This window comes from Cervus elaphus, chromosome 2, assembly GCF_910594005.1.
Source record: "Cervus elaphus chromosome 2, mCerEla1.1, whole genome shotgun sequence".
NCBI classification, from domain to species: Eukaryota; Metazoa; Chordata; class Mammalia; order Artiodactyla; family Cervidae; genus Cervus; species Cervus elaphus.
In genome coordinates, this window is record NC_057816.1 from 3,836,036 (window position 1) to 3,856,435 (window position 20,400).

Here is a 20,400-nt window from a genome sequence, read left to right on the forward strand (position 1 = left end):
CACACAGGGGTTGAGTTAACACAGGGAGGACACAGGCAGGCAGGAGGAAGCCACAAGGGATGGAGGGAGGGAGAGAGCAAGGTTGGCAACTGGGACGCAGGCTCTGGTAAGAGAGAGTCTGGGTACCACACTGGATGCAGACGCCCAGAGCATCGGCCATGTGCTAGGCTCGGAGCACAGGTGGGCCGCACCTGCAGGTAGAGAGGAGGTGGCTCGAGGGATGAGTAGGCGTGGTGAGGGACCAGGGCTTGTCTCCATAGCAGTAAGAACTGAAATGCTGGGTGTAAATCGTCTCCAGAGGCTTCTCTTCCCAAGAACATGTAATTAAGAACGTCGTCTCTGGTTTCTTAACTGGTGGCAGTGCGAGGCAAGAGCTCCTGTAAATGCCTCCTGTCACATGTGTTGAGAGTTTGCACGGGGTCTTCCATGGCCGTGGTGCTAAGCGGAGCTCGGGGGCTCAGTATGGGGAGGGTGATCCCATGTGGGCCTGGCCTCAGATCGCCGGCGACCAGAACTCAGAGCAGCACAAGTCTTGGGGGCTCTGGGTACTTCAGGACCCCACAACAGCGCCAGCTTTTTCACAGATTGAAAGCTAGAAATGGATTTATCACTTGGTCAACAATGCTTTCCAGTTCAGAAAGTGGGTTGCTTTCAGTTAAAAGAGAAACATTCCTTAATTGGTACTTGCATCACGTAATTATCATTAAAATAATTAAGCTGTACCCCCGGCTCTCTCTTAACCAGGCGTGGAAAGCCACCTACTGGTGCTCCAGACGGAGAAGCTCTTTAAAGACTGAGATGGTCCTTTCACTCACGGGAACTTTCCATTTTGAGTTCTTTGGAGCTGGTAAACTCATTTGATTGGTCAACTCACTTGTGAATCGTCCACAGGAAGTAAAATGGGGGGAGGGGAGCCAAGGTTTTATTTATAGAAACCTCATCTTTGCTATCCATCAGAAAAATAAACACAACCCACCTCACACTAAAAATATGCTTCTGAAGATCAACAACGAAGCCATGTTTGGCTGACTCCATAGAGAAGCAGAGATTTCAAACCATAGCAATTTCTCACAGACTTTCCTAGAATAACCCTGGACAGGGTGCCAACAAGCATGTTTTTCTCATTGACATTTTAAGCAATGTCACCTCCTCCTTGATTCTGAAACTGGCAAAGAGAAGTCTCCTGCTCTGGGAGATTGGTACAAGGTGTGACATTTGTCAAGTTACTTAACCTCTCTGAACTGCAGTTTCAGTGTAGAAATGATCTCTACCTTTCAGGGATGCTGTGAGGAGTAAACTAGATAACAAACCCAGAATAGGGTTCTGAAGACAAAAGAAATGCTCAGTAACCAGTGGCGACGATCATAAGGCACTCACGGTGAGAATTTTTCTCCCACCAATTCTGATTCCACAAGTCAAGGGCCATTCACAGACTTGCTGGTGAAAGTCGGCCTCCCTTGGGACCATAGGGTAAGCCTCTCCCAGGAGCACTGAAACATTATTTCCTAGGTTTAAAAGAAATCAGGGAAGTCACCAAAAGGATAGTTCTGTCTTTCCATGATATATTTTAAGAAAAGAACGAGGAAGGAGAAGCCTGTTACAAGCCTTAAGTCCCAGAGGATGCTACATGACATCTCGACAGGCGTTACGCCTGTTGCAGGCACCAGAGAGGTGGCCGGAGCTCGGCAAAGCGCACGGTCCCACTGCGTGGGTGTGAACCTGCGCTCACCACTCCCTAACCACGTGACCGCCACTGTCTCCTCCTCTGTAAATCGGGAGGTGGCAGCACCTGCTTGGGAAGGGGCACACAGCAACTGGTATTTAATCAACGCACCGTTCATCTCAGCATTGTGTTTATTAATAAGAGGGATAGCGTTTTATAATCTGCTCCTTTTTCTTTCTTGTCACTTAACTGTGTTCCAGACCACGTCCGTTCTACTTACCCCTGTAAACCCCACACCCAGCACAAAGAAGACACTCAAAAAATTTCTGGCTGAAGAGGCAGGAACGTACCCTGTCCTCAAGGAGATGAAGCCGAGCGAGATGGAGACCTGATGATAACACTGTGTGATAAGGAGACCCCAGGAGGACCTGCGTGGCTGTGGGGTGGGGTTGGGGCATGAGCACAACCCCTGATGAGCTCCTGGGGATGGGGAAGGTGGCAGGGGAGGCGGGGATGGCTGTTCCTTGTGGGGTGTCCACAGATTGTACCTCACCCCTGAGTGATGAGCACTTGGGCCGTTTCCAAACATGCGTCACTGTTCTGTACAAAACAGTCACTGCCCAGCTCCTACTCAATCAATTATGTAGAATATGTTTTTAGAATTGGAGTGTAAACATCTGTTTTATTCACTCCATCCTCTGTTCATCCACCCAGCCATCTGTCCATCCACCCATCCACTCATCTACTCACTACTCCATCCATTCATCCATCCACCCATCTATCCATCTACCTGTTGATCCAGCCAGCCAGCCATCTGTCCATCACTCCATCCATCTATCCAACCACCCATCCATCCATCAACCCATTCACTCATTAATCCGTCCATCTGTTCATTTATCCATCCATCCATCTAGACAAACGTCCCTTCTCCCTCCCCCCATCCCTCCCTTTCGTCCTTTGTTCCTCAGTAGAACTTTACACTTTTGTGCCTATTGGTATTTTATCCTCTTGAGTTTATTTACAGGGTATTTCTATTCCTCCCACCATCCTGCTCTTTTGGATTGCATCCTTTCTCCACTGCAATTTCCAGCAGTTACACTGATTCTTTTGGCCACACAGTAACTCTGGAGAGTTGTTAGCATCTAACTCCCTGACAGAGCTGTCCTCCTAATTATCATCACGTTTTCAGCTAATACTTTTGGGTTTTTCGGGTAGGCCGTCATATTGTCTTCAATCAGCGGCTGTTTCATTTCCCTCTTTCAACAACCACAATTATTACTGAATTTTCTTGTCTGATAGCACATTCTAGAACTTTCAGAGCATTGATAATTAACAGAGGTGATCACAGCATCATTGACTTGTCCCTGACTTTAATGAAACCACTTGTAACACGTCACTATTCAGTGTGATTTTGGCTCTTAGCTTGAAATAGATGTCCCTTACCCTGTTTCAAAGTTCTACTTTTTGGTTTTTTAAGAGTTTTTAGTGGGAAGATGGGCTTCCCTCATAGCTCAGTTGGTAAAGAATCTGGTAAAGTGGGAAGATGTTGAGTTCTATGAGTTCAATGAAGTGGGCAACAGAGGATGAGATGGTTGGATGGCATTACTGACTCAATGGACATGAGTTTGAGCAAATTCTGGGAGATAATGAAGGACAGGGAAGCCTGGGACGCTGCAGTTCATGGGGTTGCAAAGAGTAAGACACGACTTAGCAAGAGAACAATAATAACAACAGCGGGAAGATGTTGAGTTCTATCCAATGTCTTCCTCAGCATCAAGTCAAGAAGACCACATGTGTAGTGGGTTGTAGGAGGCCATGATTCTCCTGCCCCAGCCTGTAGCTGCCCCCTTTGCCACATTACTTTGCAATATTTCCCATCAAGAGGCACAGTGTATTTCTGCAGCTTCTGGGCTGGCCTCGGGACTTGGTTTGGCCAATAGAAACAGGCAAAGTGACAAGCCTCACAGGGCCTTGAGAGCATTGCGCTCTGTCCTGGACCTGGCCACTGCCCTGTGAATAAGCCCAGGCCAGCCTGCTAGAGGATGAGACTCCCATCACCATCCCAGCCAACAGCCAGCTTGTCACCATGAACCGCGGCTAGCCCTGAGCAGCCAAGCTCAGCTGACCCACCAGCTGACTGGATGCAGGACTGTCCCCACTGGAGATCGGCCACACATCTGGCCCCAGTCAGCCCCCCGACCCACAGCCTGATGAGAGATAACGGGTGGCTGTTTGCAGCCACCGTTCTGGGAGGTTCGCCGTGCAACAGTGGATAACCACACAGGGGCCGCTCTCTTTTGGCCTGTTGAACATGAACTGATGGCTACTGTTGTGCCCTGGAAATCAGAGAATGAGCCTGTAACATGTGATTGGGCCCAATTTTTCGACATGCTGCCAAGTTGCCAAAAACTCAGCAAATGTGACCAGGCACTCTTTATCAGAATTGGCTGAGACTTTGTAAAATTGAGGGCTCATTTTTGTCTTAATGCTTCAAAAAATGATGCTACTGGAATTTCTCTGATGCTCCCATGGCTAAGACTGCATGCTCCCAATGCAGAGGGCCTGGGTTTGATCCCTGCTTAGGGAAGTAGATCCCACATGATGTGACTAAAAAATCGAGCACAATGCAGCTAAGACCCAGCATGGCCAAATAAATTAATATTTGAAAACTGGTGCTGGAGTCGACTTGTGGGAGAGGACGGGTGTGGTCCCTGGGTTGCTCAGGATGCTGGGTTCCAGGCATGCGATGCTTAGAGGAGAATGAGTGTGATCTCCAGAGTGAGGACACGGTGGCCGACACCCAGAGGTCTTAGGCCCCGTAGACACGGCCAGCCGAGGCCACTTTCTGACTGGGGAGGGGGGAGGGGGGCTAGCGACAGTTGGTACCATCCCGCAGTTGGTCATAAAGTCTAAGCCTAAAGAAGCTCCCAGAATACCACTGTCCCTGGGGTTTTGCTGTGGTGGTTTTAAATTATGTCCTCAAATTTGGGGGTATTCCTCTGCTCAGAAGGGAGCCCAATCTCCCTCCCCTTAAGTATGGACCGAGCTCAGTGGCTCGCTTCGAATGAATAGAATAAGGTAGAAATGACAGCATGTAACTGCTGAGAGAAGGCCGTCAGAGGCATTTCCAACCCTTCCTCACTCTCTCTTGGACCTCCTGCCCCCGGTGAAGCCAGCCGCCATGCTGTGAGGAAGCTCACGCAGCCTGAGGAGAGGTCCGTGTGGCGAGGAGCTGAGGCTCCGCCAACAGCCCTGTGGGTGCGCCATCTTGGAGGCTGATCTTGCAGCCCCAGGACAACCTTCAGACACCTGCAGCCCTGGATGACATCTTGACGGTAACCTCATGAGGGACTCCCACGCCAGAATCGCTCAGTTAAGCCATTTCTGAACTTCTGACCCCACCAAAAGAACCTGAGATAATAAGTGTGCGTTATTTCAAGCCACTAGGTTCTGAGGTTGTTTGTGACACAGCAATACTTCTTATGGTGGCTCTGAGTGGTGAGTTCATCCATGTCGACTTGTTCTCTCTCATGGACTCAAGGATGTGGCACAGTTTCCTCCGCTCTCAGATCCCACTAGCATAGACCTCTTAGTTTACTGGATACCCTACTTAAAACGTGTGCCAACTCTTTGCTTGATAAGGAGTGAGCTTGGGTTTCTGAGACTGATGTTGTACCTGAGAAGCAGGTCTCTGACCAAGGCTCTTCTACGGACTTCTGCAGGAGAAGCCCCCAGAAGCTACCTGAAATCTGTCCTAACCGCCCTGCCGTTGGTCACTCACCCTTGTGTGGGGATTGGCGGCAAGCTGAACACAGGATGCCCCGTGTAGACAGAAGCCATGTCATGGATAATTCCACGGTGGGATTACGTGGTCAGCGAGAATGCTGAGGTGGCTTGAAGCAGGGGTGGGTTCTGGCACGGCCCTCTCCCGATGTCTTTTATTTTTTTTTTTCTTCTTTTCTCCCGATGTCTTAAAACCATCTCATGGGAGCGTCACACACGTGCCAGAGATAGGCACACACGATACCTTTTTGGTAATGAAGCTCCCCCATGTGGCCAGCACCCAGGAGCCCCACTTCCTGACCCCCAAGGGGAAACCACTACCCTGATTCTTGTCTGCTCAGATGCATCTCACTGTTGCGTGTTCTATATAACTGGGGTCAGACGCTGTTCTGCTTGTTCTACAAAGAGGATCCCACAGCGTGTGTCCTTTTTGTGTCTGGCATCCTGTGTTCATGGCGACCTTGGTGATTCCTCTTCGATGTTGGGAGCAGCTGTGAGCGGTTCACCCCAGGGCTGCAGAGGGCTCTGGGGTGGGAAGGGACCACGTGTGTGGTCTGGGTTGGTGGGGCAGGCCCAGGTTGTGATCTGGCCCAGGGCTGGTGGGCATCCGGGGGCTTCCATCTGGGTGCCATCGTGCACACTGCTGCAAGGAATCTGCATGTGTGTCTCTAGACGACCAAGGCCAGGCATCTCAAGGGGAGAGCAGCAAGTCTGCTTGGTTCAGTGACTCCCAACCCTCGAGTTTCCGGCATCAGCTCCCACCCCCGCGGGCAGCCTGTGAGAGTGCCGTGGCCTCGTGCTCTGGTCTAAGCTTGGCACCATCTGAGTTTTGCATTTGAGCCCCTCCGGTGGGTGTAGGATGGTATCGAATTGTGGTTTCACTTTGCACGTCCTGATGACTAATGAACTTGCGGGCTTTTTCATGTGCTTACTGGGCCCTTTCTTTGAAGACACTTGTCAATTACCCAACGTGATTTTGGGTTCTTGGGAAGCAAACCTCTCTCCTGAGAACACTTTGGTAAGCTTTCCCCCAGGAGCGGTGCTCGTTTCATTTTCTTTCTCCAAGTCCAGCCCAAACACACAAACGCGACTTCGAGCGGCTTGGGCCGATCCACTTTCTCCCCGGGGGCTCACTGTGCGTAGCTCTGACCCCACTGAATATCCCCGTCCAGCCGGTAATCTGGCTGGGCTACAGTTACAAAGGTTCAGTCACGGAGAGCCCTCCGGGAGTTCCCTGTTAAGTGCCTTCCCGAGACTTCGCTTTGGCAGAGGTGCGCGTCTGGTTACACCCGGCCCCCGGGCCTTTTCAGAGCCCAACAATGGGGGCTACGCTATATGCAGGACACTTGGGGCTCCCCTGCCCTCTGTCCTTGAGGAAACCCTTTGCACTGTTATCAGACACCGCCCCCGCCTGGTGTCTCCAAGTGGATGTGGGAGTGCCTTTGCTCAGATTCTTTCTCAAAAGGATGGGGACTCGGGTCCACTTGATCCTCAGGGAGCCACACGGGTCCCGGACAACCGGCAGCAGAGAAGAACTGGGAACGCACGCATTCGGCAAAGGTTTACTGAGCACCTACTGTGTGCTGGCACTGCGGTGTGCTGAGGATTCAGGACACACAAGAGAGGCTCTCCTGGACCACCCGGCGTTTACATCCGTGGAGGAGGAGGGGCAGATAGGCGCTGCTCAGTTGCTCAGTCGTGTCTAACTCTTTGTGACCCCATGGACTGCAGCATGCCAGGCTTCCCTGCCCTTCACCATGTCCCGGAGTTTGGGCAGATAGTAAGTCAGTCCAATAAATCAGATCCAGTTACAGTTCTCAGACCCTGCTTGAGGGGGTAGAAAACAGGAAGTATTCTAGCCAACCAGCTGGTATTTTCTTGCTCCCCATCTTAGGATTTACTGGTGGCTCAGACAGTAAAGAACTTGTCTGCAATGCAGAAGACCTGGGTTCCATCCCTGGGTCGGGAAGATAGATCCCCTGGAGAAGGGCATGGCAACTCACTCCAGTATTCTTGCCTGGAGAATCCTATGGACAGAGGAGCCTGGTGGGCTATATAGTCCATGGGGTTGCAAAGAGTTGGACACGACTGAGCGACTAAACAACACTGGTAGTTTCTTAAATAGTTAAACACACTTTTATCTTATGACCCCTGTATTTCAGTTGGAGGCATTTATTGGAGAAATGAAAACATGACCACCATAAAAAGCACTGTTCCTTGAAGCTCCATTCGTAGAGGCTTCAAACTGGAAACAACCAATCTTTCTAGGAGGATGGACACGTAGCTTTTGGTCCATCCACACGATAGGCTGGACCCAGCAGCGGAACCGCTACTGCCCTGCACAAAACATCATGCTGAGGGCCAGAAGCTGGACGTGGGGGAGTTCTCACCCTGTGCTTTCATTTATAAGAAGTTTAGAACAGGCAGAATTCATCCAAGGTGGGGGTGGGATGGGAGGTTGATGGGGGACAAGTGTGAGGTCATTGTCTGGGAGCCATAGGAATATTTCATGTTTTTTTTTTTTTTTTTTTAAATTTCACTACATTGAGTCTTAGTCCTGGTGGCAGGCAGGCTTAGTTGTCCTGCGGCAAGTGGAAGCGCAGTTCCCCCCAGAAATTGAACCTGCATCGCCTGCATTGGAAGGCAAACTCTTAACCACTGGACCACCCAGGGAAGCCCCTGAATATTTCATATCTTAAAGGGTATGGGTTACACAGGTGTAGGAAGCTCTGTTAAGACCAATGGCACTTGAGATCTGGGCATCTTACTCTATGTAGTTGTTGTTGACGTTTAGTTGCTAAGTCGTGTCTGACTCTGTGTGACCCCATGGGCTGTAGCCCACTAGGGCCCTCTGTCCATGGGATTCTCCAGGCAAGAATACTGGAGTGGGCTGCCATTTCCTCCTCCAGGGGATCTTCCCGACCCAGGGATCCAACCTGTGTCTCTTGCAGCTCCTGCATTGCAGGCAGATTCTCTACCGCTGAGCTGCCAGGGAACAGTTATAATCTTTTATTTGAGGGATGGAAGGACAGAGGAGAGTGTTTTTTCCAAAAGGCAGGATTAAGGGTAGAATGTGAAGCAGTCCAGGTGAGGCTCTGGGGGCCATCCCCACTCTCCTGGTGGGTTCGGCAAACTCATCAAGATTCAACTGCGACGGCTCTTCGCCTTCTCCACAGCCGACAGAACAGTGATAAGAGCAAACGTTCAAACACTGCAGGTCCTTCCACCCACCACCCGCCTCCCAGGGAGCCCGAGTCCAGGGAGGGGAACCCGCTGTTCTTTGTTCAGGTCTCATGCCCTTGTGCATCACCCACCCCCCAGGACCCCAGCCCTAGAGGAGCCAAGCGCATTCTCCAGAGTCGCTGCTCCGTAGAGGCGGAACTTCACCTGGCACCAGCCAAAGACACGGTGTCCCTTCTAAAGCAGCCGGAGACACAGGTGATGCCAGGCCTTCCTTAAAGGCTGGTCCCCAGTGCAGCCTCCCGAAGGGACTTTCAAGGCTAATTACATGTTGACGCTAACCTCCTCCTTAGGTTTGGGAAGAGGGGAGAAAGCTCTGGACTTGGAGTAAGCTAACAACAGCTCTGGTCCCATCTCTGTCACCAAACTGCTGTGTGACTTCAGGAATATCACGCAGCTTCTCTGAGTCCCTATTTCCTGACTTTCTCATTCCAGGGTCTCTGGAGGGGATCCAGGGCATTCGTTAGCCTCTGTAAGGGCAGAAGAACACCTGTTCCAATGACTATTTATTAAAATCAAAGACATAATTACTTAAAGATTTCCCCTTCGAAATGGAAGTTGGAGAGCCTCTGTGTGTGAATGAGGCGGTCAGCTGAGGTCAAGACTCAATTTATGGCTCAGCTGGACACTTCTAACAACTCTTGGCACTTTGGCCGAGCGAGAGGTTTAAATTGTTTGTATTCTTAGTCACATATTGTTTAATTTATAACCACAACCAACTGTCAGTGGTGTAAGGCATGCTGACGTTAAAATATGAATTAAGAAAGAGTCCACATATGATAAAATGTAGTAAGTTCAGTTTAAGATGGTTTCATAAGTTGACGGCTATGATCTAAAATCTATAGCCCAGGGGATTTCACTGGTGATCCAGTGGCTAAGATTCTGTGCTCCCAATGCAGGAGGCCTGGGTTTGATTCCCCAGTCAGGGAACTAGACCCACATGTGGCAACTAAAGATCCTACGTCCTGCAATGAAGAGTGAAGATCTCATGTGCCAAAACCAAGACCTGGTGCACCCAAATAAAGAAATATTTTAAAAAATAAATAAAATCTATAGCATCACTAACTCAACGGACATGAGTTTGAGTAAACTCCGAGAGATGGTGAAGGACAAGGAAGCCTGGGGTGCTGCAGTCTGTGGTGTCACAAAGAGCCAGACACAACTTAATGACTGAAGAGAAAGAAAGTGAAGTCGCTCAGTTGCAACCCTATGGACTGTAGCCTACCAGGCTCCTCCGTCCATGGGATTTTCCAGGCAAGAATACTGGAGTGGGTTGCCATTTCCTTCTCCAGGGGATCTTCCCAACCCAGGGATTGAATCTGGGTCTCCCACATTGCAGGGAGACTCTTTACCATCTGAACCACCAGGGCAGTGACTGAACAGCAATAATATAAAGAGATTGGGTATGTTATACAAAACACATTATGTGGAGCTATCTCTGTATCATCTGCCTAACTATACGCATCTATCTATCCATCAACTAGCTACCTATCAATTAAGGGGAAACCTTCCCAGGGCTTCCGTGGTGGCTCAGTGGTGAAGAATCCACCTGCCAATGCAGGAGATGCGGGTTCGCTCCCTGGTCCAGGAAGATCCCACATGCCTTGCAGCAGTTAAGCCCGTGCACCAGGACTATTGAGCCTGTGCTCCAGAGCCTGGGAGCCACAACGACTGAAGCTCACATGCCCGAGAGCCCAAGCTCTGCAACAAGAGGAGCCGCCGCAAAGAGAAACCCGGGCCTCACAACTAGAGAAAAGCTCATGCAGCATGAAAGACCCAGCATGGCCAAAATTAAATTAATTAATAAAATTGTTAGAGGGAACTCTCCCCCTATGCTATACCCACAGTGGAGTATTCTTTGCTTAAAATCACTCCTTTTTCACACAGCACACAAACGAAATACACCTGACTCCCAGGAGGTCATCTGAGACCCTGAACACCGTGCAAAGGGGTCCTGAGTTGGCCCGGGCACCTGCTCCCTCCCAGGCTCCTCCAAGTTCTGGTCTTAGGGGTTTAAGGACAAACAGGGGGTGTGTAAATCCAAACTGGCAAAAACCAGCTCAGGCTTGGCCTTCTGGAACTCTGCAGAATGCAGGGGGAGCCATGCTGATAGAACACCCCTAGCAGCGGGTACAGGGCGACTGGGTAAGTGGCTAGGTGAGAGGTGCTGAGATGCCGCTGGCCATCGGGGCCAAGGAAGGCCTTCAGAAGAGGGTGATGGAGCTTGGAGGGAGAAATGGCCAAGAGCCCAGAGAACAGGAAAGAGGGGATGAAGGACCAGAAGAAGGTCATGAGGCTGAACAGGGAGGGCAAGGGCTGGGGCTGAGACGCAAGCTCGGGGGCAGGTGAGTGTCACCTGCGGGCCAGGTGAGGGCTGGTGGGGTCCAGCGCAGTGGGGAGGAGGGGGCCAGCCTGGAGGCAACGGTGGAATTGAGAAGGGGGTGGCCCAGACACGGGGAGCCGGGGAGGTTGTGAGGGGTGCACGGGAAGGTGGGGGGGCCGAGCGGAAGCGTGACAGCACCATGCAGAGCCGTGTGACAGCACGCGTCCCTGCAGGTGGGCGCGATCCGAGCCCCCGGACTGAGGACAGGGCTGGGGACAGGAAGGCACGCTCTGCGGGCCCCACTCCAGCCCGGAGCCCGAGGTTCTCAGCAGCAGAGCTAGCAGTGGGAATCCGCGGACAGACCGGGGCTTTCACCCTCTCCTTCCCCGGAACCCCCAGTCCCCAGCCGTTCTCTGACCAGGAAACAATGCAATAAAAAAATGCCCAATTATGCCTTATTCTAATAGCTCACATCAGTAGCTCCATTTCCATCCCAAACAGTGCATTCAGACTTCCCCAACGAAGTGCCATGTAAATGCATTAAAAAGTCATTATACGCCCGAGGCCGTACGTGGGCAGCAATCATTCCCGCCGAGTGTGAAAAGCCAAGGATTAAATCTTGGGTGTCAAGGGGAACGTTTGCCCTCCACGCCCAGAGGCAAACAGGGGGGTAGCCGGACGGAGGAGCTTTCAGCTGCCCAGTGGACGTGGCACCTGGGGGGTTCCGCTGTGCGTGTGGCAACCCCAAGCCCAGCCAGGCTGCATTGAGGTGCAAGACCCCGAGGCAGGCGAGGGGACCCCTGGGCTGCAAATGAGCAGCCTGGATTACCAGGCAAGACATCTACTGTACACGCAGGCCTTCCGAAGGCTGAATGCATGAAACTAGTAATTTGTCTACCCAGGGGCCACGTGACCATGGTCAAATGGATTTCTGAAGGTCGGAAAGCTTTTGATACTTCATTACGCAGCGTGAAAACCCTGACACATGTGCCCGGCACTGGAGGCGGAGGGCCCTGCCGGCTGCTGGGGGCGCCCACGCCAGGCAAAGCCAGGCTCGGGAGAGGAGGAACTGACGAGAGACACCTGGCTCCCTGCGGGGGCTCCAGCAGCAGCAAGGCCCCCATCCCCCCACTCCAAGGACCGCCTCCCGGACAGAGGGCTGGGGAGGTGGCCGCTGAGTTGGGGAGGACCCCATGTCTGGAGCTGGGGACCCAGATTGGATCCTTGTCCAGCGGCCCCAGTGCTGACCCGAGCGTCAGGATCCCCCCACCTCCAGCCACCCTGACTGATCTCCAGGGCAGCCGTGGCTGTGTGAGCTTGGGCATGTTACTTGGTGTCTCTGTGCCTTGGTTTCCTCATCTGTCAAACGAGGTTCGTGATATTACTAATACGTTACCAACTCATCAAGTGAATATTAAAGGAAGTGATGCATATAAAGGGCTCAGAACAGTGCCTAAAACAGGATGAGTGGACAGGAACTGTCAGTTATCCTCCATTCCCTCTGCCAAGCCCTGTGCTGGGGCTATAGAATGGACCCATCTAGTGAGGCAGACAGGACTCACGCAGTTAAGACCTGACCCGTCATGTGTCTGAGGGAAGGGACAGCTCAGGTGAGGCAGGTGGTGGGACAGTTGGGTGGATGGGTCCTCAGCACACAGGGCTTACTTAGCCGGAATCAGGACCCTTCCACAATGAACATCACAACGCAAATCAACACAGGCCGTAAACTCCATGACAGCAGGCCCGTTGCGACCCTGTATCTCCAGCTCCCAGCACTGTAAATAGCCCCCAAATGGAGTGTCATCTGCCTCTAAGTTGAATTATGCATCAAACTGCAGATACCAGTCAGGTTCCTCCATTGGTAACAAGACAGCACAGAAGAGACACTCACTGCATGTCCAAGTGTGTCAGAGGACATGATCCAGAGAGGGAAAAGGCCAGCTATAGGAGGAGTGAAAATATCTGCATATCTTATCATTGGCAAGATATAATACCCAGAATATATAAAGAGCTCCTACAATTCAACAACAAGAAGACAAACAACCCCTAAAAACTGGGTAAAGAAATTGAACAGATAAACAAAGGCTATATGGTCTTCCCTGATAGCTCAGATGGTAAAGAATCTGCCTGCAAAGCAGGAGACCTGGGTTCAGTCCCTAGGTCAGGAAGACCCCCTGGAGGAGGGAATGGCAACCCACTAAAGTAGTCTTGCCTGGAGAATCCCATGGACAGAGGAGCCTGGTGGGCTACCGTCCACGGGGTCACAAAGAGTCGGACACGACTGAGTGACTAAGCATGCATTGAGGATGGAAAGAAAGAGGAACCCTCTTACACTGCTGGAAGGAATGTAAAACGGTGCCACGGCTGTGGTTTTTCAAAAAGTTAAGGATATGATCCAGCTATTCTGCTTCAGAGTACATATTCAAAATAACTGAAAACTGGATTCAAATAAGGCTTCCCAGGTGGTGCTAGTGGTGAAGAACCCACCTGCCAATGCAGCAGACTTAATAAACATGGGTTTGATCCCTGGGCCTAGAAGATTCCTTGGAGGAGGGCATGGCAACCCACTCCAGTATTTTTGCCTGGAGGATCCCATGGACAGAGGAGCCTGGCGGGCTACAGTCCATGGGGTCGCAAAGAGTCAGACACAACTGAAGCGACTTAGCATACACACACAGACTCAGACACTTGAATGCGAATTTTCATTGCAGCTTTAATCACAATAGCCGAAAGGGGGAAATAACTCAAGTGTCCATTGAATGAATGGATAAGAAATATGTGGTCTCACATTCAATGGCGTGTTATTCAGTCATAGAAGGGAATGAAATTCTGATACATTGAACCTTGAAAGCATGTAAAATGAAATATGCCAGACACAAAAGAACAGATACTGTGTGATTTTGTTCTTCTGAAGTACCTGGAATAGTCAAATTCATAGAGACAGAAAGTAGGGTGCCTGGCAGTGGGGGAGAAAAATGGAGAGTTATTGCCTGATGAGCACATAGGTTCTGTCTGGGGATGATAAGAAGAGTTTTAGAAATAGATAGTGGTGATGGAAACAACATTCAGAAGGGACTTGAATGCCACTGATTTCTATGCTTAAAAATGATGAAAACGTCATGTCTATTTAACGTCAACTAAAAAAAACAAAAAGGTGAACCCCTCACCTATCCTAACCCATACCTGTTTCTCCTGCTCAGTCCAAAAATCTTGCAGCAGCTCTTTAAATTTTCTCTTACTCCCAGACCCTCCATGGGATGCGTGGCCAATTCTGGTCAGCTATACTTTCAAAACACACCCGCAGACTGCCCTCCGCTTGTCACCAGCGTCTCATGCCTGGATTACTACAAGAGCCTCCGGACCAGCTTCTGCCCTCCCCGCCTCAGCCTTCCCCTCTTTCCCCTTCAAAGCGGCCAGAGGGATCCTGCCCAAACCTAGATCCACTCCAGACCCTTCCAGAGGCTCCTGTCTTACCCAGCCCCATGGCCAGGGGCCCATGACAATCTGGACTGCCCCTCGCACTCCCTCTGGACTCCGTGAGCCCACCTGGCATGTTTCAGGCACGCCATGCGCGAGGCTTTGCACTGGCTGTTCCCTCTGCTCAGATTGCCTTTCCTCTGCCTCGTTGAGGTGTGCAGTCCCACGCTGCCTCCTGATGAGGGCTTCTCTGGCCACCCTTTCAAGTATATGTGCTGCCCAAGCGAGCACATGGCCACCCTTTTGAAAATCAGCCCCTATTCTGTTCGACTTTTCTTCATGGATTCATCACCAGCCAACATATGAGATATCAAATCTTCTACGTGGTCAAGAAAGCTTTACGAAGGCCAGGACTGCGTCTGCTTTGTCCCCTGCTGTGTCCCAAGCCCAGAGGGTGCAGTGCCAGACACCCCGCAGGCCTTGCATAGCTGTTTGCTGAACAGGCAACTGAAAGTTTCAGAGGGCCAGCCCTCCCATCCCCTCTGAGTGGGGAGCAGAGTGTGGTGACTAGGCACGGCCAGGCTGCCTGGGGTTCAGAGCTTGCATCTGCTGCTTCTCAGCTCTGTGACCTTCAAAAATTTCTCCATGCCTCGGTTTTCTCATCCACTAACAGGGAGACAACAGGGTCCACCTTATAGAGAGGGTGAGGCTCACTGTGATGACGCACGGCCCACAACAAACTGCTCAACCAACAGCCATCTCTAGTCACCAGCCCTCCCTCCCTCTCTCCACGCTCAGGATGCCATTAATGGAGAGAGGCACATGGGCTGGTTTCCAAGAGGAGGGGACATCCCGGCAGGGTTTTGAGGGATGAGTAGGAGTGAGCTGGGCAGACATGTCTTGGGGGAGGGGTGCCTGTGTCCACCTCAGCCTAACTCCACCTGCCCTTGTGGGAGGTGCAGACCATGGGCTTATGAATAAATAGCATATTAATAAATAACGAGGGAGCTTATAGAGAAGGCAGAGAAGGAGGTAGCATCTGTAATGATTGTTGCAGGGAAGCAAGACCGAGCCGGTCCTGGGGTAAGTCTCAGGACGCTGGGCAGGACGTCACACCTGGGGCTGTGGACTGATGCGTGTAGTGATGAGGCGGGGAGGGGCAGTACTCAGGCACACAACGGAGCAGGAATAGAAAAAAGGCTGCAGACTCAAACCCTCCAGGCTGACAGCTAAGGCTCAGAGAGGTTGGGTAGGTTGAGCAAGGTCACCGAGCCACACGCAGCAAAGCTGGGATTCAGAACCGGGTTCTCCACGGCTGCACCCCCCCGTGAGGACGTGTGTGGTCAGGGCCTCAGTGCCTGGCATGGAGACAAAGGAGGGGACTAAGGCCTCTCTCCATCCTCCACCTCTGCGGCTTTATTACTTCCTATGACCTGCACATGCCAATGTGGCCTCTGGGCCTTAACTTGACTGAGACAGCTAGAGAGGAAGGGTGATGCTATCAGAGTTCGCCCATGTTCTTGCATTGCTGGCTATGGCAGAACCGGGTGCCCGGTGGCAAACCCAGGAATGGAGGTTGGAGCACTGGTCCTAGGGTCTTAGATCTGTCACTGCTGAAACCCAGAGCAGGAGAAGAGGGGCAAGACCCCTGCCCATCACACAGAGCGGAGACGCAGGCCAAGGGAGCAGCAAGCCTGCTTTAGGGGTAGAGTCTGTCTGAATCAGACCCTCCTGAAAGCCCCCGGATCCTCACATCAGAGATGTGGCCCGCCCCCCAATTTAAAGGCTCTCAAAACCAAAGAGCAAGCCCCCCAGCTAGCACACTCCTGCATGCAGGAATTACAGCTCCAGCGGCATCACTGGGTGATTCTGCCTGGTGTGGGGAAAGGGAGGACCAGAAATCTCACGGGAGCTGGACCCAGGCATCATCCTGGGCTCCAGCCTGGGTAGCCCCGTGAACTAACCATGTAGCCTCAGTTTCTCTGTCTCCACAATAGGGATGATTCTGCTCCCAGCTTACAGGGCTGGCTGAGGGTTAAATAAGTGAAGTGCTTAATTCAGTGCCCAGCAGGAGGCAAGAGCTGGCTTAGATGCTCACAGATGCTGAGTCTGGGACTCACGCATGCATCACGTCCACAGGGAGCTGGAGGTGGCCCCTTGTGCCAGCACAGCCAGGCCCTCCGTGCTGACTTTCTCAAGCCTCCCCATTTCCGGGTCTGGCCTCCCCGCTCTGGCGGGCAGTGCCTACTCTCTTCCTTCTGGAAAGACTTTGATGGGTATGGTGTCATTTCTAGAAAGAAGTCCAGTTGGGGCTGCTTAAGAAGCAGACACCAGGATAAGTTTCTCCATGGGCATCCCCCACCCCCAGAAGAGCTGAAGGTTGGGGGAAGGAGTCGGGGGGCGGGGGTGGGGAACCAAGGAACAAGGAGGAGGGCTTCCTCCTCAGAGGCTCCTGGTTGCAGGTGGCTTTTGACCATCGGGCACAACATACCAACCAGGGCGCTCCCGGATGGAACTCGGCTGTGTAATCGAAGCCAAGAGCCTGCTGTAGACCCTCGTCATTGTCCCTCTCTGAGGTTTACTTAATAACCTCCGAACTGGGAGGGGAAAAAATCATCCAGGAAACAAGGCTTGGGTCATTTATTTTAGAATTATTGGTACAAAAATAGCCAGGGTCATGATTTATGTGCGGGGAGGGGCCGAGGAAGTCAGGGACTCCCCCTCCCAACTGCCGTCCAAGTCTCACTTGTCTCCCCCTCCAAGTTTCACTGCAGTTTCCATTATGACTTCAAGTCATAGTAGTTACTTTATATCGCAAATAAATCTCCGGAACAGCACGGAAATATTATGTGTATTAATAGCGCCTGTAAAAACATCCGAAAACCTTCCATCCGCCTAGGGCTTGGACGCTTCTGTCCCGGGAATGGGAAACCGCACGGCCGGCCCATGCCGGCCCGGGGGCCGCGGCCGCCCCCAGCCCCGCCCAGCTCGCGGTCTGTCTGTCCGCTGTCAGTTTGCCTGTGAGTGCCCTCAGTGACCCGAGGCCGACAAAGTCCACCCACCCACCCAAAAGCTCGCGGGGGACGTCCCCGCCACCGGAGACAGGGGTCTCTGTCTCCTGCGCCCTGCCCGCCCCTCAGTCCCTGGGAAGCCGCTGTCCCCGAAAGACCCCGACGCCGCTGCCGCCACACCCGGGTCCCTCGCGCCCCCAAGCCGCCCCTGGATACTCACCAGCTGCGGGGGCTTCCTTGGGGGTCACTGCCTCGAGGCCGATGTCGCCCTCCAGCATGGCGCGGCTCACTGCCCGGCTCCGGCGCGCCCCGGACCGCGGGATCCAGGAGAGCAGGGGCGACCGAAGGTGCCCCCCAGAGGTCTGAAGCGGCTCTGAGCGCCGGGGTCCAAGGGTCCGAGCCCAACTCGGGAGGGGACGGCCCCCCTCCGCCTCCCCAGACGCAGGACACGAAGCCGCGCGCGCCGGAGCCAAACTTGGCCGCTCTCGCGCACTGCCGAGGCGCTCCTCCCCCTCGGCTTTCTGGGCAGGGGGTCCCGGCCCGCTCCCGGCCCCGCACCCTCCCGCAGGGCTACCTGCGGACACCGCCCTCGCCCAGCCCAGTGCGCAGCGCGACTGCCCCCGCGGCCACCGGACTCCGGGGGAGCGCGCGGGAAGCTGGAGAGAGACCGGTAGCCACGGCGGCGATCCGCCGCGGGTCCCACCCGCCCCGGCCCCCCGCTCTGCGGGGCGCGTCTCCACCCGCTGTCTGACCCGCTTATCAGTTGGGGTGAACAGTGGAGCCCTGAGCTGCTGTGCTCCGCGGGCCCCCAGCCAGGGCCCCAGGGAAGGGGGTGCTGACTGCGGTGGGGTGGGGGCGGAGAGGAGGCAACGACCCAGTCCGGAGAGACTCGCACAGCGTGGGGCGTCAGCGGAGATTGCATTGCCCCCTCCCCCAGACAGCGGGACCCCAAGTCATCATTCTCAACTTGTGGAGGGAGGGAGGTAGCAAGCCCAGGGATGCGAAGGCGACCAGGAGGTTACAGGGCAAGTGCCCGGCTTGAATCCTCACCTATGCAGGACTTGGGAATCTGAATAAGGTGAGAACTGTCCCCAGATAGGAGCAAACTCCTGTTATTTGAGGATTCTAGCTGGTGAGGCTAAGAGGACTCAGCCAGGGGTGCCTGCAGCGGCTTCCCCCACATCCTGCAGGCTGCCTCAGGGCTGGGAGCCCGAGGTACCACTCTCTAGCCCTGTTCCTGTTGAGAAGGTGAGGTCTGGACGCGCCAGCATCCTCCCGGGCAGCGGCGATGTGGGCACCGGGAGCATGCAGAGCGCCTCAGGCAAGGCGCCTCCTGTGTCTTTGCAGACCTCACACCCCTGACATCTCTGGATAAATACCATCAATTCTGAGGCAGAACTGCCTTAAACAAAATGTTCGCTTAAGCTGCTCCCTGATCGCTGCAGGGCCGTGATGGGACAGGGGCAGACTGCTTCACCTTTTGAAAGGCCACCTCCCACTTTCTGCACCCCGAGGAGGAGCCATGCTGGTGCTGGGAGCCCACTCACCCAGGTTGGGGACCCCTGGCTCCCCTGCTAAGTAAGCACTCCGTGAGCCGTGCCCCCCCCCCCCCCCCCCCCCGGCCCCTGGCTTTGGCTGGCTCTGGGAGGAGACTGGATCTGGCCCCTCTATGGGGACAGACCACATCCACTAGAAAGTCCCCTTGAGGACAGATGACCAGTCCTCCCTGTCAGCCCCCCGCACCCCGCCAGGCCTGCTGGGATTGGTGCCCATGTGTACCGATCGGTGGAAACGCTCTAGTGGCAGCAAAACCACAAAGTGCTTCCTGCCGGAAGGTTCTCCCCTGCCCCCACCCCAAGTGCTGTGTACAGAGGGGGACTCAGGCCTCCTTCCTCTCAGGGGGTCAGGGGGAGAGGTGACCTGGGATTGTCCTTGGGATTTCTCTTGTTTTGGTCTGGACTGAAAAACTGGGCTTTGGGGCACCTGGAGGGGTGCCGTGGAGGGTCGCTCTGTGCAGAGGCTGCCCAGAGGCTGTGTACCCCAGATGTGTGCCCAGGAGGGCAGGGGAAGCTGGATGGAGAAAAGGCACTGCAGGGGCCCTTGCTGGGGCCACGTGAATTTCCCAGAGCCCTTCCAGCTGACCCAAACCACTCTTGTGTGGGAGTCCAGATACGAACTCATTTTTCTTGGAAAGGTCTGATAGCCAACGTGATACATAGCAATAGCTCCGTTGTGTAAATACACAGAGAAAATTTTAGAATTCTAACCCCTGGAATGATGAACTATAAACCAAAAAAACGCTCAGGAGGAAAAAAATGTAAATAGGTCCTGGGGCTATTTTTAACCATCATTGTTTACCTTTTGAGGGCAGAGAAGAGCTATTGTCTAGTTAGCCAGGTTTAAAATGCACATTATTTAACGTATTATTATTAGCCGAAATATGTTAAACAGCCATTAATAGATGTTGATTCATTCTGATGGAAGCCATTTTTCTTCTTTTCATTTCTTGGCTCCAATTAGGCCGCATTCTGATGAAACCCTTCAGCTGTGTCCAACATATGCAAAAGAGCCCGTCGGAGATCCAAACCCTTTTAAAAAAGATATTTCATCCTATCAAGTTTTAAAAGATATTTCAGTAAATACCCAAACCGGCTCGTTTTTACAAAGATTGGTTTCGGCTGCTATTTTGGTAAATGTTGCCAGGCTGGGCTCCCCTGTGGCCTGGAGAGGGAGCGAGTGCCCTAGAAGAAGGGGTGCCCGGGGTCCCAACTCCTTTTCCTTCCGGGGAGCCCCACCGCCCACCCCCTGCGCGGTCAGGAAGACGTTGATGTCAAAAGCAGAGTGGGGCAAGTGGACTGTCCCGGGGAGGGGGTACGCCTGCTGTCACAGCCGTCATTACGGAATACAGTAATCACGCGGCACAATGCTTGTAATTATGGAAAATGGTTTCCCTTTTCGGCAAA

General features: G+C 53.0%; 1 protein-coding gene across 5 annotated transcripts in view; it reads right to left on the reverse strand.

Moving 5' to 3' along the window:
- Window positions 1-18,028, reverse strand: part of ANO1 (anoctamin 1) — a 170,107-nt gene extending 152,079 nt beyond the window's left edge. For 2 of the 5 annotated variants that reach the window (XM_043924300.1, XM_043924308.1), the window contains exon 1: window positions 17,658-18,024. In XM_043924300.1, coding sequence (XP_043780235.1) covers window positions 17,658-17,715 — 58 coding nt within the window. In that variant the 5' untranslated portion in view covers window positions 17,716-18,024. Of the gene's footprint in view, window positions 1-17,657 lie in introns of all 5 variants that reach the window. The other 3 variants (XM_043924290.1, XM_043924285.1, XM_043924312.1) reach the window with 3 other exon arrangements.
- Window positions 18,029-20,400: the final 2,372 nt, after the last annotated feature.